At 33.8% G+C, this 17,384-nt stretch overlaps 1 protein-coding gene across 3 annotated transcripts in view; it reads left to right on the top strand.

The window, feature by feature from the left end:
- LOC149077637 (uncharacterized) overlaps nt 1-17,384 on the top strand; it is a 260,154-nt gene that overhangs the window by 197,960 nt on the left and 44,810 nt on the right. For 2 of the 3 annotated variants that reach the window (XM_089245185.1, XM_089245187.1), the window contains exons 6-16: nt 2,467-3,843; nt 3,994-4,065; nt 6,669-6,777; nt 7,305-7,381; nt 8,758-9,039; nt 10,920-11,035; nt 13,018-13,077; nt 13,707-15,178; nt 15,504-15,834; nt 16,820-16,931; nt 17,066-17,152. In XM_089245185.1, coding sequence (XP_089101311.1) covers nt 2,467-3,843; nt 3,994-4,065; nt 6,669-6,777; nt 7,305-7,381; nt 8,758-9,039; nt 10,920-11,035; nt 13,018-13,077; nt 13,707-15,178; nt 15,504-15,834; nt 16,820-16,931; nt 17,066-17,152 — 4,095 coding nt within the window. The remainder of the gene's footprint in view (nt 1-2,466; nt 3,844-3,993; nt 4,066-6,668; nt 6,778-7,304; nt 7,382-8,757; nt 9,040-10,919; nt 11,036-13,017; nt 13,078-13,706; nt 15,179-15,503; nt 15,835-16,819; nt 16,932-17,065; nt 17,153-17,384) is intronic. The other variant, XM_089245186.1, reaches the window with a different exon arrangement.

Below are 17,384 nucleotides of genomic sequence, written 5' to 3'. Positions count from 1 at the left end.
CGTAAATAGATGATGAGCTTAGTAGCATGACTTGCTGATGATTTGTGATACTGGGAAATAAAAAGGGAAGTTTTTTTAGCATCTACTGAAAGGTACATTACCAACTACAGTGAAACCTGTAATCGATCTGAATGTAACCTATCTCGAAACTGACGGGACAGAAGAGATTTTGAGACAGAAGAGTTTTCGAAAAATAGAGTTTTTTTGCATAAGAAAGAAAAACCATGTTGAGAAAATGCCAAATTTCAATTGAGGGAAAACTAAAATACTGTATCGTATTTTACTACATATTAGTTATTAGTCAAGTTGCATAATCAATCACACTATATGCGTTCAAACTTTTTTTTTGTTCGATACAAACTTTATTTAATTTATTCATAAGATTGGATGGATGCATATTTTTTGCTCTTTGAGCCTTCACAATGCCATCTATAGTAGCAAGAGCTGCAAATATTTCTGGCCCTATCTTCTGAGGTTGCTCCAGAAAATGATGCAATGTTTTTACAGGGAAGTCTTTCATTTTTCACTGTTACTTTTTCCAGTTCCTCTGAATCATCTTCTGCTGTATTTTCATCACCCGAGTCGGCCATACATTCAACAATAATTTTGGTATCAATTGAAGTGCCACAGTTTGTAATGAACACTGTCCATTTCCACGAAATCGAAAAATGAAACTTCTAGTGACTCAAATGTTTTTTTGGTAATGCTCCAATAGTCTGAAATTTAATCTTCAGCATTGTTCTGGGAATCCTTGAAATTCGAGTGAATTACCAGATCACAGTGAAATTTCATCATGGAGATTAATGCTTCCAAACCAAGCTTTCTTGATGCAATTATTAATTTTCTGTCAGCTGACTGAACAAGACATCCACATAGCATCCGCTCCGCCATCAGTCATAGTATTCACCTGTGATTGAGAATATCCATCAATGAATTTTAATATGAATAATCATTTTTTTATCAGTTTCTTTCACTTCTGGAAAAAAACCAGATTCACACAAAAGAAAAGGAATTGCATTGTTTTTTTGTTTTTTACTATCCTTGTGGCTTGGCCTTCGAGATAAAAAGTTTTTTGAAAATTACTTCTATAGACCAGTGTTTCCCAACCTTTTTTAGACCATGCCCCACCAAAGCATACCAGAAAAATCCAGATGTCTCCCCATAGACATCGCCGCTGTGGTGGTCGAGTGGTTATAGTGCTGGACTCGTGATGCGAGGATCCGGGTTCGAACCCCACAGTGGTGGTCGGCTGAAGTTTGTTTTCTGTGGTTCCCAACTTCAAGGCGCAAATGCGAGCCGATCTCCCCGTTAAAAAGTCTCGCCACAGAGAGCAACAGTCCTACAACGGTAAATCATTCAATCATAACACTTCACTCATAGTTAGTAAAACTGGGGGCAGATGACAGCACTACACATAACAAGCATTACACAGAAACAAACTTTACGTCAGGTTGCACTACACGTACACGCACGTACCGATTCGTGGGGGGGGGGTTGCATGTGTGGTGTAGTAGGTAGGGGCTCGGGGATCAGCCACCTCGTTGGGCAATTTGCCTGTTGTGGCGTTGTATTTGTATTTGTATAAGTTTTCTGGGGTACCCCCCCCCCCCCCGCCCGCCGATATTTTCATAACAAAGGTTTTTTTAAATGTGGAACTATTAGTTTTTGCTGTGCCTTCTTATATTTTAAAACTAGGAGTCTTTGCCCCCTCCCCATTTCTGTCCATTTTTACTTAGCCAAAAGCAGTGGTTCTCTCGCTCTCTGTATTAATCAGGGTTCCTCGCGCATGGGGTCAATGGACCTTATCTTACGGCACAATTTTTCATGGGACACAAAGCATTAAGAACCCTTAATCAAACCCCTTCCACTGAAAGAGAAAAACAAAAAAAAGGAAGTCATCAAGAATTTGTTTAAAAATTTGAACTGATATAAAAAATGAAGGGAGTCTGGAAGGTTCCAAGTCTTCATAGAAAGACTGAAATTGCCCCCTTAAAAATCGAATTGCCTTGTTGTGGGGTGTGAGCCCCACATTGGGAAACAGGATTCTAGAGAGAGAGATGGGGGGGGGGAATGCATTGATTTAGCACAGTAAAGACAAGATTTTTCTTCTTCAACACAGAGTTCTTCAAGGAATAAGGTTTTTAAGAAAGAAAGGTTTGACTATTTGTACAGTTGAAGGTACAATAGTTTGAAAGAACTCGAAGTCAATTGGTCTATTATAAAATATGCATAGGCTTTACTCAGTACAACTTGTCTGTTATCTTGAAATCGGTATTGATTAGATTTATGCTGTACGGGCTCTATCATGATCTAAAATTCATCAAGTTTTAAGCTTATGGATGTTTCTCTTTTTATTATTAATGCTGCTGAAAATATATAACAATAGATTTAAAACCAAACTATACTAATATATTACATTATGTTAAATGCTATTATATGAAGCAAATTTTTTTCTTTTACTCTCAGGAGTTTCAACCAAAAGTCCAGATTCTCCAGATAACCACGATCCTGTCTTCCATGGGACTCAACCTAACACTAGCAGATGTGAATCTGACAGAAAATCATCTCACACACCAGTAAAACATGTAACTGCAGCTGTGATTCCAACGGCTCCAAAGCAAAATATCATCCAGAATCAACCACATTCTCTCAGTTCTAATGAAACAAAGGGAGGAACATTCAGCTCAGATCTTGTTTCAGTTGAATCTACGTCTGAAAGTTTACACAAAGTAAAATTTGAGCTAACTGCAGACAGTTTGTCGAATGGCAGAAACTCTAAATGTGAAAACCTTCCATACCAGCAGCAACAGCAGCAGCAGCCTGCTTCTAGCTGTTGCAAGCATACAAATAAAAACAATTCCTTGTGCAAAATGAAAGAGACTATAAAGGCCATTGACTGCACTCAAAAAGCATCTGTGAAGCCTACGTTGAGTACTGGACCCTTGAATGATCCCAAAGAAGATCTGCATGTGACTATTCATGCAAATTCTCCAGTTGATGCAGTTCTACCAACCAGTGATAGAAATGTGCCATGTTCACCAGCTCATGTGAATAGTGTTGATAACAATGGCAATTCATCCATTGAACTTCACAACGAAAACAAAAGGAAGGTAAGCCCAATGAAATCAGTTTCTCCATCATGCAAACTAGAAAACACAACACAGTCTATTGATTGCCAGTTTCCACAGATTACAGCTCCTAGTTGGACAAAAGCCACCGTCTCTCCTTTCAACTGGCATAAATCTCTACCAAACAATGATGAACATCAAGCAATCAATCTGACTATTAACAAAAAGAACGAAGGCATCGATGCTCAGGAGAAAACCGACATTGGAAAAAGTCAAGACAGTGCCTCTGATACCACTGCATCATTGTCAACAGATTCTCAAAAATCAGCACTGATCACTGAGAGTTTACCGGTGACCCCTTTAAGCTCCGGAATTATTGGTGTATGCCATCCCAATACAAAAAATAAAGTAATTCCAAACTGTGCGAACAAATTCGCAGCGATTTCAGCCCCACCAGAAATCACCACTGAAGTACATGTGTCCATGAAAACATCAGTGCAGACTGTTCAGCACAGTGCCACTCCACCGATCAGCTTGAAAAACAACAACATGCTTAATTCCAGTTTCCATGCTAAAACGCTAAAGGCAGAACGAATAACTACAAAGAGAGGTAAAATTGACACAGAGAAGATTCTTCCAAATGCAAAAAGCAGTCTGGCGACACTAGCACCAAAGTTAACAAAGAAGATTGGTTTCCTCAAAGAAGGAAAATCTTCACATACCTTGTCAACATCATCTTCAATGTCATCAACTTCAATAGTGTTTCCAGCTTCAGGTTGGTTTTTTTAGAAACATTTCTCCTACTTTTTTTAAGATCATGCTGTTATTATTATTAGCTCCTGGTAGCAAAAACCTATGTAAAAATGAAATAATAGTATATTGCTGATATTTCTCTTACTCATTTTTCTCAATTTAATTTTTCTAGTGAATCCATGTATACCAGTTGGTATTGCCATTGCTCAGCAAAGGCAAGATACAACAACTAGTGCGAATACTGGTTAGTATGCATTTATTTCATGCAAAAAAAATTGTTAAAGATATTTTATATAATTAGGGAAACTGATATTTTCTGGATAATATGCCGAGGTGAACTTGGAAAGAAAAGTCATCTCGTCTCCACTGGGACTCGAACCCAAGCTCTCTTGTAAACCAGGCAAGCATGCTACTATCTACACCACTAGAGACATGATCCTGCCTTACTTATTTGGCACACTGTGGCGTGAGGCGCTGAAGTAGAGGGGCTAGTTATAATTGTTCTCTTTTAATGCCTCTCTTAACATCAGCAAATGGCCCCTCAGATGGGGCCGTAAAGAGAGATAGATGGCTTTTTTTGGTGAAAATGATAATTTTTATATTATCAATTAAATTGTAAATTTTCAAAAATAGAATAGACATGTTTTACTAAACACATCATTTATGATATTGCTCTATCGTGGGTGATACTTCAGATGATTATTGATAATTACAGTCAATTTGTGATAAGTCGAAAACTCAGATAACTTGAATATCTTTTTAAGTCGAAGTTTTCCCTCATCCTGAGAAGTTTTTCTGTGTTTTAGTGTTAACATTTTTCTTTTAACTCAAAGTTTTCTTCCTTCAAGTCAAAGTTTTTGGGAATGAGAGAAATTTAAAAAAAAAAAAAAAAATTAGCATATATTTAGTAACAGAATTTAGCATTAGAACTCAGCATTTAACAATAGAATTCAGCATTAGAACTCAGCATTTAACAATAGAATTCAGCATTAGCAATAGAATTCAGCATTAGCAATAGAATCAAACATTTAACTTTAGAATTTAGTGGATTCATTTTTCTGCTTGCAAAAGTGAATGGCCTTCTCACAGAAGGATAAAAAAGAGAAACACAATCAAAAATTGTGAATTTTTGATCAAAAATAATCTTGTATGCACTTTATTTATGATTTTTTTCATTTATATGAATATCACGTACATATCCGTTTCCATTATACATAAAGCACATTTACTTCTGAATATTCTCTTTCAATAATTAAATCTGATTGCATTAAAGTGGTTTATCTTCACAAATTTCTTCAGCTTTAGTAGTTTAGCATGTTTTACTAATGTGATATCCTTTAATATATCACTGCTATTTCAATAAATCTTCCTCATCACCATTTTGACACCAAAATTTTCTATGAAGCAAACTAATGCAAACTTGAAGTTTTTTGTCTGCCATTACACATTTGGCTTATCAAGATTCGACTGTATTTTATGTCATTTCTTTTTCTGGTGAGGCTGACGATTTGACATGTTCAGCCATCTATCTGAGCCAGGAAATTTTATTGTAAAAAATATGTCTTATTTTACTTTGGTGCACTTCCACTTTTATTGCGCAATTGAAGATTCATTTATAACAGTTGAAAAAAAAATTCTATAGACGGATCAAGTTCATGGATACCCTTGTGACATAAGCACGGATGCCCTTACCTGATGCAGGGCTAAGCATGTCTCAACAACCTTTGATCCCCCTAAAATGTTTAGGACCCCCTTTTCCCTCAATTTTATATATTATGGGGGGGGGGGAATCAACATATATTATTATTTCAGAATATACAGGAATGTTGAGTAAAAATAAAATTGTAAAAATTTAAAAACTCACAATAAAATTTAAATTCACATAAAAATTGATGAAAATTCAAAACTGAAATAAATTTTAAAAAATGGGAGAAATATTTCCTGAAAGTAATGAAAATGTTAGAGTTGAATGAATTGAAAATGATTGAAAGAAATAATTTCAGAATTGATAATACTTCAGAACTAATGGGAAAAATCCAGAATTAATGAAATCAGTAATTCTGAAATTGATGAAAACTCAAAATTAATGGTATAAGAAAATTACAGAATTTATGAAATTCAAAATTAATGAAAGAAACAATTTAAGAATTTATGAAAGTCTCCTATAGTTTATGGTGAGGTGCAGGGCCTCACAAAGCACAGGGTCTGGTACAACCACACCTGTTGCACACCCCTATTGGCAGCTCTAAGCTAATAAGCTAATAAGAGGAAGCTAAATAAGAGGAAAGAGATTAACTAAATTTTATATTGGAAAAGGAAGAGCAAGAAAAAATCTAAAAGCACCAAAAACGTGTCTGAAAATCTTGAAGAAAAAGAAAAACCTTGGACTGCTGCAGAGCCATTGAGGCAGATTGACATCTGATGCTTTGATTGTAATCTTTCTACATCTGATTTTGTTATTTCTGGACATTGCTTTGGTTGCTCCCATGGGCGGAGACACTGGGGGGGGGGGCAGCATCAAAGGTGGAGTTGACTGATCGAATGTACAAATGTATATATGAATTGACATGTAATTCTGTGATTCTTCTGTGTGCTCTCATTAAAATCATTTTGATGTACCATCAAAGAAGTATCACTCATTTTCGTTTTAAATTGCTCAGATTTACCTGTTTTTTTATGTAAATATCAACAATAATGCAATCCCTGAATGGATTCCTGAAAATTCATGGAATATTTGTTGTTAAAAGATTTGAGTGCCTCTGAATTATGTCTTATTTCAATGACATAATTTCCATGTAATAGAAAGAGGGTAAAAAAAATGTGTGTCTAACTCTTTTGTATGTTTAGGTAAAACGCAATCTTCAGTCCAGTCATCTACTTCAGGGATCATAGCTGCATCAGCTCATCTGACAAACAGGGTCACTGAGATTCAGCAGCCATCCCAAGAAATCGTTCGGTAAGTGTCACGTAAATATTGCTTGATCTCCATTTGCTTGGGATCTTTTTTTAATTTGAAATTTTCATGTAAATTTTGAATTTTCTGGTGTTATTCCCAGAGATATTTCACTGATTGGATTGCACTTAAATTTTAGTTAATAGGCTTAATTGTCCAGATGGAATTTTGTAATACCATGCTTATAAGACAACCATAAGTATTCTTTATGGGCATTGTATAATATTTTATCATGTGTATATATTGTTTACAATTTTTGTTAATTTCATTTTTAATTGGGTTGTTGTATTTTTGAAATGTATGACATCCATATTTTTATGGGCATCTTTTTCTCAGCCACCTCGTTGGGCATTTTGCCTGTTGTGGTGGTGTATTTGTATTTGTATTAATATGCACAAGCTTCTACTCAAATGCTCCCTACCACCCAGCTGCAAAAAAGAATTCTGGATAGAACATTGGCTATCTTTTTTTTTATCCATATTTTTTATGAATTTAATTTTCTGAGTTCTTTTATTTCATTGTTCTTATAGGGAGCAGAAAACACAAGATATCAGCTGTGCAACTACTGCGAACAGTGCAGATCCTACAAATTTTCTAGTCACGCAAGGTAAGAAGGAGTTTTTAAAATTGGTAAAATTCATTTATCAATAAAAATATATGTACATTATATATATATTTTAATCAATAAATGAAAATATGTTTTGTTCAATTCCAAAGTCAGTTCACTATGAAAACTGGACAATGACTGAAATCTGACCAATGGTCAAATATATATATATATTACTATGGATCAATTAAACAGCTTTTGAAGGTTGATATTTCTTAAAAGTCGAAGGTTCTTAGCAGGGCTTGCCAAACACCAAACCAGTTTTTCACGTGACAAGTGTTAAAAATAGGTTTAAACTGTCAAACAACTGGTTTAAACCATCAAAAACCTATAATCAAAGTGTTAAAATATTTTTTTTACCAAGTAGGTATATTGAACAACCATAAACAATTTTTATGCAGACTTAGTTTGAAATATTAATTTACAGTAATTATTAAGCGCAAAATATTTCCATACTATAAATTTTTTGGTCTGCACAAGAGTGTATTCCATAGTAAAACTTAGTTACTGCATAGCATCCCATAAGAGCAATACATAAGTAACTTTACTCATTTATTCACTCTCATAAGATATCTTGGTACACACAAATCCAGAGTTTGAAAATACTTTCTTGATTGAAGGTGAACTAGCAGGACTTGTTAGCTAAAACATTGACAGATTTGTAAGCTGAGCTACATCATTAATTGCAAAAACTATTGCATACAGGAATTCCCTTCCACTAAATCGTAGCATTAGACATTGCAAATAAAAATAAGAAGTGAAGGAGGAAAGTAGTTTCATCAGCTTCATATCTAATCAGCACTGACAAGCATTTGCTAATTTTTTTCATGTTGCTCAATGTAGAGCCAAATAATTTTGCATGTTGGTGAGTCCTTCAATTTGTATTTGGTCGCAATGTTATGTTCAGCAAGAATACTGTTTTAAGTACCTAAAATTTTCAGCATGATTTAATAATTAAAAAATAATCAGTATTCTATACAAAAAAATAAAAGATTATTCTATACATATATTTGTTTGTAAAATATAATGCATATCATAATGATAATTATGTTACTTAAATAATTCTGTACAAAGAGTTATAAAATTATTTGATGATTATATTGAGTATTTATTATTGGTATAATATTGTCATTTTAAACATTATATGCAACCAGTTTATTTACTTTTAATGGAAATTTATACATTGAAATGCCCTATTCAAGGTTTTTGACACTTTCTGACTTGACAGTTTAAACCATTAAAAGCTGTCATGCGTCACAAAACCTGCCAACCCTGGTTTTTAGTTTTTCGCATTTTAAGGTTTTTTTTCCTTCCAATTTTGGAGACAGATTTTTCATTTAATTTATTTTGTTACTCATCAACTGATTTTCCTACAGGTCCAACAATAGTTTCACGCCAGTGGGAATCTGAAGCAGTAACTCGTGCCACTCTACCATCACCGTGGATGTCTCATGGGCCAGTCGTTGCCCCAGCATTGTGGATTGGTCAGGTTGGTCAAGGCGCGTATGCAGCTACTCCATCACCAGCGCAAACTACTGTTGCACCTGCACCCGTAAATTCATTGGAGACACCGCCAGTATCTCTTCCTCCAGGCGGCTATCAGTTGGCTAGAGATTCTGTTACTGGTCATCTGTTTCTGATACCCGCAGCTAATATAGGTATGCATAAAAATTATTGTCATTGTGCTAATGCTGATGTATACTGGGTCAAAACTAGATGCTTGATCAATCAAAGCAAGCAAGCACTCATTTTGGCATCCCCTTGTAATGTTGAAGGAGAGGTTGTTTAAGGGTAAAATTTGCACCCCCCCCGGTCCAACTCCTGGTACACCAGACCCACATGCTCTCCCCCCCCCCCCCCAGTTGCAGCCCTAGATGTACAGTTGAACTCTTGGTTAATTCAAACTTTTATGAACTCCCCTTAAGTTTTCCATCTGTTAACATTTTTTGTTTAATTCAAATTTTTTTCAAATGTTTTGGATCATTCGAAGTTGGAGGGAAAAATTATGATTTTTTCTTGAGCAAATTTAGTTTGGAAAATTCCAGAAAAAATCTGATTTTTCTTTTCTTGAAGTTGTTCGATCAAGTTGTTCAAAAACAAATCTTTAAAGGCAAATAAAAGTCTGAAAATTCTGTGTTTTTAAATCTTTTTCTTTAAGTTAATGCCTATTTTAACCTTGGTCAGCTGGTGTGCATCGATATGTGTTTGTAACACTTAATACCGATTATGCTGTTTAACCTATGGACCAAGGTATTCAAAATCAGAATCTTTTTTCTTTTTATTGTCATTAACAGTATGGAAAGTATCAGGAAGTAAAAATTATAATTTGTTAATGATAGTATATTTCCTTGATAGCATAAGAATGATAAACAAAATTTGGAAAACATTTTCGTAACAGATGATCATGTGCTGTTTTCTTAAATCAGGCTTCCAACATGGTCAAGAAATTCTGCAGTGATGCTGATTTCAGAACAGCGGAATGATGTATAGCAACTAAGATCAATTATTATAATTGTAAATTATTAAAATTTGGCAAACAGTTTGTAACTGATTATAAAATTTTAATAATGATAATTATTATCCTATCTGAATGGTGATGATTAAGTTTAAATTTGTACTGATTTTACAGATTCAGGATAGATTAAATGGATAATTAACGTTTTGGATAATTTGAACTTTTTTACAGTGATTTTGGACATTGAATTAACATCAAGTGTGATTGTATATCTTGCAAATATGTGTTATGAAGAAAAATAATATTCTACCTTCTATTATAACTAATAAAAAATACAATAATAATTTGTTGGAGCGTATGTGGAGCACTTTTTTTTGTTTTAGTGAAGGGATAATACAGTGAAGTTAATGAAAACTTTGCATGAGTGATAGCCCATTTTTCTGTAAAAACAAGCAAAGCTGAGTGATCAAAAATAGTTTATCATTCAGTTAACAACATTCTTGTCCTACATCTCATGCTACCTATTTCTTCCGATTTTTGAAAATTCGAGAGAAACATATTGTTTCGTATTTAAATCTAAAGCATATGATGATAAGAATTTAAAAAAAAAATCATTAAAAATTTAAAGAAATAATAGAAATATTGAAAAATTTTTGTTCCTGGAAGAACTTTATCAACTCAAATTTTTTTTTTCTTCACTAACCATTTATTAAAAGTAAAATATTACATTATATGGCAAAAAAAAAAAAAAAAAAAAAATTGTAAGTTCACACCATAGATTCCTCAAAAAGTTCTTTCTTAGGAGACAGGGGATCAAACTTAATATTTAAAAATATTTTTAACTTTAAATTCATTATAAATGCAATGCAGGGGGCCATATGCATTTCTAGCATGTTTTTTTGACATAAGGACCCCGTTTAGAGATGTGGATGTGCTGATTAGTATCATCTTTTTGCTTTGGGTTCTGTTGCTCTTTTTTATTGCTGCATTTTTTGTTCTCAATTTTGTTTTAAGCCGTCATAATTAAAAAATTTTGTCAGAAATAATATTATATATATAATATATTTTAACTTTTTTTTCCAGTGGACAGAACTTCAGTCTGGCCATCATATCAGCCTGCAACTACAGGGAATGCTTTGCCCATACAGCAGCTAGTAACACAACAACATCATACACAGTTTGAGCAAGTTCTTCCTCAGGTAAATTTTGATTGACATTGTTGCGAGAGGAGAGTACACGTATTCAGTTATGTGGAGTGCAGAATAAAAAAATATATATATTTGATTCAAGTTTGCAAACATAAAATTAAATTTCTGGCTTTATTATCCATCATCTGTTCCCAATAATTTTTTTGTGTAGAACTTTTCTTTTGCATCAGGTTAAGAATAAGCTTATTATAAATGCTATTCTTCCTTCTGTTTCTAATCTAACATCATCTTGCTGATGCTTCATCACTGCTTTAACATGGAATGCTTGCTTTCCAAAAAATCTTCTTTTTTTTTTTTGGAAGAAATTTTATTAACTTATACAAGGAAAATAGACAAAAGGGGAACATGAAACATATTATAAACTGACATAAATATCGATAAATGAATATGAGTTGTTAAGGAGGTAACAAGGCTACCCATACTATTAACAGACAATGAAGCTGAAATTAGAAGTCATTAGTATAATGCGTATTACTGTTTTCAAATGTGTGAAAATGAAATGAAAGACATATATATATAATAAAATATATTATGTGAACACAGTTAATCAAAGAAAACACATGTACTAAGTATAAAATCAAGGTGACCGACAGTTTATTTGTAATTAAAAATAAGTAAATCATTTCAGTGAAACACAATCAAAATGCATAAATTTATGTCTGAGTGATTAAAATGATCTTCAGTATTTGAGGAATTACCAATGTATTGCTGAAGTTATTGTTTAAAAGCCAGAAACATGGTTATATTTTACAATTTAATAGGTAAAGTGTCAGATTTTAGGAGCAATGTAAAAAAAATATTTGCAAAAAATATGTTTTCTATGGGAGGTAATCTCCAAGTCCTCGTGAGATCGTCTCAAGGAAACATGCATTTTGGGTGGGCAAAGGTTTTTGTTTTTGTGAAGAAAAACTATTGCCTTATAGAATACAAGTTGTCATATGTTTAGGATATATTTATTAGAAGAAATATCATTTGAGGTTGAGTACCCTAAAAACTTGAGAAATTTGTATTAAATAGTTATAATTGGAGATAAGTTAGACTTATAATCGCAGCCTCATGTAAATCTGTATTGTAATAATGAATGAACCCAGGCATAATAAACAGAGTGCAAGAAAATGTGATGAACAATTTTTTGCAAATGATAAAACCTATATAAGAAAAATCTGAGTTTTTGTGTGAGGAATTTAACATGAGATTTCCATTTCATATTAGAATCAACATAGATACCGAGATATTTCCACAAGGAGACTTCATTTAGACATTGACAATTACAGGCATGACATGAACAATCTGTTGCACGAGGTTTGGAACAAGATTAGAGCTGGGACTTCCCCTGAGGCAAAAGTGAATAAATTTCGTTTTGTCGAGGTTTAACCTCATATCATTCTGTGCAAATCAATCGTTAATAGTTAGATCTTGCTCGACCTGAGTTATCAATGTATTTTGATCATCTAATGAATAAAAAATTACAGAATCATCAGCGCATGTAATAAAAAAGTTTTAAAGTACAAAAATCATTAATGAAAAGCAGTAAACCCAAAATTGGATCCCTGAGGATTTCCATCATCAATGCTTACTTATGAAATCAAAATGGCAAAATGGGTGCTACAATTTTTTTTTATATAGAAATGTAGGGGGGGGGGAAGACATTGATATTGAGTGATAGGAAGTGAATTGAGATAACTTTTTTGCTTTTTAATTTTTTTTACTAAGCACTCATTTTCTTGAAGACATAAGCTCTATTTCCAGTATTCCTGAGCAATAAGAGAAAGTTATGTCCAGTAATTATGTATAATTTATTGGTAATGCATGACTTGAAAATTTGTCCTGTCATGGTAAAAGAAAACATATTCAAAATTATTACCACCTTGATTTTCATACATTGATGAAAACATTGTTATTGGTTTCAGTTTGCCCATCCAAGTGATGAACACACTTCCCAGTTATCTTGACAAAAATTCTTTTGTTTATAGGTCTCAGAACCAGACCATTCCCAAGATAGTTTATCGGTATCAGTTCGACAAACACAAGTGGTGAGGACCAAAATTTTGTTCCTCTGAGACAATGAAGATTTATGTTATGAAACACTAATTTATTTCAGTTTTTCTTTCATAATAAAAATAATGGGAGTGAATTTTTTTAACTAACTAATTTATTTATTAAATAAATTTAGGGGAAGTTATGCCAAAAAATGTGTTTTTTTAAAAATAATTTTACTTAGTAATTTTTTTCTATGTTAAAAACTGAGAAAACATTTAATTGTATCTGAAGAAAGGATCTACAATTAATCTAACTAATTTATTATGTGGTCCTGATATTAATGGTCTAAAAATGGCCTTATTATCTAATCCTAATTATAGCCCCATTATCCATTCTAGGAATTTAAAAACCTCACATTTTTTTCTAGCTTATTTCTATGCTTCTTAAAAAGAGCTTTGGCAAAATTTGAAATAATCTATTCAATGCTTTACTGTCTCTTTCTGCTCCTATTTGCTGAAGCATGCTTTTAGGTCTATTTTCAGAGTATTTCTCAGTAAAATTTAAAAATTAACATTATATACATCCTATGCGAATTGGTATTAAATTACAACACTGTATGCAAAAAGTTTTTCTTAATGATTTTACATTTTTATTTAAAATTTTCATCTGAATTTTTGTGTAGGGGGAGCCCGCAAAAGATTTGGCTACAGTTGACAGTTGCTGCCTCTCGTCCGGTGAATCCATGATAAATAATGCATCAGCATTCAAACCGAGCGATCATCAAGTGAAAATCAGTGATAAAAGTGATAACGGTACTCCTGTACCATCCGTTCCACTTGCTTCTGGACAGACTTTTACGTTTACCACATTTCCAACAAACTGTGATCCTTCTGGATTCTCGTATGTGCTTCAGTCATCTACTGTAATGCACTTGGCACACACACAGACGACAGCATCCATTCAGACTGAGTCTGGAAAAAGGTCTCAGGGCACCTCTCCTTTACATTCAGCAACCCCTTCACCACCACTCAATGGGTCTGCGCAAGTTACAGATGATGACATTGAAGAAGAAAGTGACAACGACAATGAAGATGTTACATCTACTGAACAAACTCATGTGAAATTGACACAGCAATGCCAATCTGTAACTACAGCTATCCAAGTTGACATGGACTGTCAAACTAATTCAGAAGCAGAGGAAGAGGAAGAAGTTGACTGCAGGTCAGATATAATTGTCTCAAAAAAAGTGGAGATGTCAGACTCTGCTAATCAAACTGAAGGTGGTCTTTCGGACTCAAACAAGTGTGATTTCGAATCAGATTCTTCAGAGTCCTTCGAAGATTCTATGTCTAAAGGTGAAAGTTGTATTAGCAGTGATGACCTTAAACTGGAAGCAAAGACACCAGAAATCTCTGAAACAATAGTCAGTGGAAACTCGCCTGAAAAATCTGATGCATCTGTAATTATAGTGATGCAAGAAGAAGAGCCATTTCCCCTCCTTCCTGCTGAAAGTAAGCCGGTGATGGATTTCATTGATCACCATGGACTGGATTTGCTGGTAGACAGCATAGAAGAGTTTGCTTCCAGAGAAAAAGATGCTTCTTCAGATGAAAAATCTGGGCTCCAAACTAGTGAGTGCAGTGAGCAAGAGGAATCAAGCTCACCGCTTCAAACCAGTGAAACTAATGTCAAATCCAATTTGAATTCAGATAAAAGTGATAATGATATGGAAAAGCAAACTGCTGTTGTTGACAATGCTCCAAAGACCATGCCTTCATATAGAACCATAGACACTTCCTGCACAGATGGCCTTGGTTTGCTCTGTGCTTTGGCAGAACAGAGGTTCTTGGAAGAATCTCTGAATGATAACATGAAAGACACTTGTGTCAATATATCTTCTGTAAAAGACGGGTTCATCACGAATTTGAATTCAACAAGGGGCATTCCTCCCATGTCTGTTGCATCAGAAACTGAACAAATTACAGATGTTAAGGAAAAACCTCCCTTTGAAGATGATTTTATAGATCCATTTGACATGTCTTCAACTCCAGCAGAACTTCATGCCTGTGAGTTGGAGATGCGGAAACGTTTAGCTGACCTCCAGAGGGAATATAAAGAGAAGCAACTTGAGTTGGCTCGACTCATGCCCAAACTGTAAGTGAATTTCAACTGCACTGTCTTTGTATATGTTGAAGTAAATAAAATTTATAATACACGTATACTGTTTACGGAGGCGGATTTAACAGCAGGCACACCGGGCACATCGTGCTCTAGTAGGCCCTGACTTCAGAAGGGTTGTGAAAAACCCCAAATTTACACTTTTTTCTAATTTAAGGGGCCCGGTATTTTCTTCTGTGCTCAGGGCCACAACGATCCTAATCTGCTTCTGGTCATTCAGTCTGTTTGTTATTTATTACAAAAATATAGTTATTAAAATTATTCACATGTATGTATGGGTTTTTTATTTCTCTTCCAACAGTAATGTTAACGAAGGAAGCAACAGTAATGAAGAAGCTGCTCAGCCAGATATTGAAGCAACAACAGAATCAAAAAAGGCTAACCCTACTAGCTTTAAAAGAAAATCAGCTCTGACAAGAAAGAGCAAATCCTCATTTAAATCTGCCCAATCTATCAAGATGAAAGCTGGAAAACGCTTGTTGTCAAATAGTTTAATGACAAAGAAAACACTTTTACAGAAGAAGCAATTCAAGAAGGAGTTCAAATCATGTTTATCAGACAAGAAGACTCAACAGCAAGACTCTTCTGTATCTAAACACAATAATTCTACACTAAATAAAACTGTATCTCAGGTATAACCATAGTTTTATTATTCTCATGTTTATTTGTGGATTTGTTTTCATGGTATTACAATCAATGTAAAGAATTTATTGTGAGAATTTTCTCCTGCAAAATTTTTTTCAGAAATTGTAAGAAAAAATTGGTTAAATGATCAATATCTACTAACTGCCGCTGCGGTGGTCGAGTGGTCATAATGATGGACTCGCATCTCGGGAACCCGGGTTCGAGCCCCACCATCACCACAGTGGTGGTCGGCTGAAGTTGGTTTTCTGTGGTTCCCAACTTCAAGGCGCAAATGCGAGCCGATCTCCCCGTTAAAAAAATCTCGCCACAGAGAGCAACAGTCCTACAAACAGTACAAATATTCAGTCATTACACTTCACTCCTGAGATATAGATGGCAGCACTAAAAAATCACACACAACACTAGATACACACTCAGACTGTTAGGTACACATACTTACACTTCCGGCACAACTCACTAGGTAGTAAATTGCCCATGGCGATAGACCTGAGTTGTGCTCGGCTTGAAAAAAAAAATCTACTAACTTGGTGTCTAGTTCTGAGTATTTCTTTTTTTTTCTTTGACCTGGATTAAGTACATCTGTGTATTTTTTGTTGCATAATAATGCTGAACACATCTTCTGGTCATAAAAATACATTACATGCTTGATAGTAAATAAGTAAATGAAGAGAGTAGCTATGATGAGTGTTTAGTAGCAGGTAATTAGGGATTTTCATTGCTATAAAATACTATATAAGCTTCTTAGTATTTAAGTTTGAAGTAAAAATGAAGTCACATACACCAATTATGAGGCCACAAAATCTCATGAGAGAAATAGAAAAAAAATAGGAAATATGCTTTTTTTGGAAGCTGGTATTAGAAAGAAATTTTGTTAAAAAAGAAAAAAAAGAACCTACAATTATAAGAGAAAGTGTCAGAATTTTCCTATTCTTCATTAAATTAAATAATTGCTTTTTTTTCTCAAATTTTAAGGAAAATTCCGGCAGCAAGAAATCTGTTTCAAATTTCAAATCCAAAATCACCAATAAACACAATAGCAGTGCTCTTATTGGAACATCACCCAAGGAAAAGTCTGATACCAAAAGTAAGTTGTGATACTTGTTTTGTAAGTTTAGATGCAACAATTTACAAATTATCAATAAGAGGCCTCTGTTTTTGTGCTGCGATTATTTTTATTTCCAATATTGAAAAAATCAGAAATTTTTATTTTATTTTCAGAACTGAATGTAGAAAAGAAAATTAAGAACAATATGAAGCATCAGCAAGAGTTAATTTCCAAAAAGAAGAAAAAAGATGATAATAAAAGTGAGTTATGAGTAGGGCTAGGATTTCTATCACTTTGCATATTTTGCTTGATTTTCAGTAATTTTAAGGCATTTTTCATCATTTTCAAAATTTAACCCTTTGACTACTAATGGGGCATATATGTCGCACTTATATTAAGATTTAAAAAATTACTACTGGATCAAAAATTGTTCGGAAACTATTCGTAATATATCTCAGCCGTAGAACCAGACTAGTTGCTCATGCTTTATTT

The sequence above is a fragment of the Pholcus phalangioides genome, unplaced genomic scaffold (genome assembly GCF_987345545.1).
Source record: "Pholcus phalangioides strain wild (caught in Gottingen) unplaced genomic scaffold, Ppha-v1.0 ptg000015l_1, whole genome shotgun sequence".
NCBI lineage: Eukaryota > Metazoa > Arthropoda > Arachnida > Araneae > Pholcidae > Pholcus > Pholcus phalangioides.
This window is presented reverse-complemented; position numbering and strand designations above follow the sequence as displayed.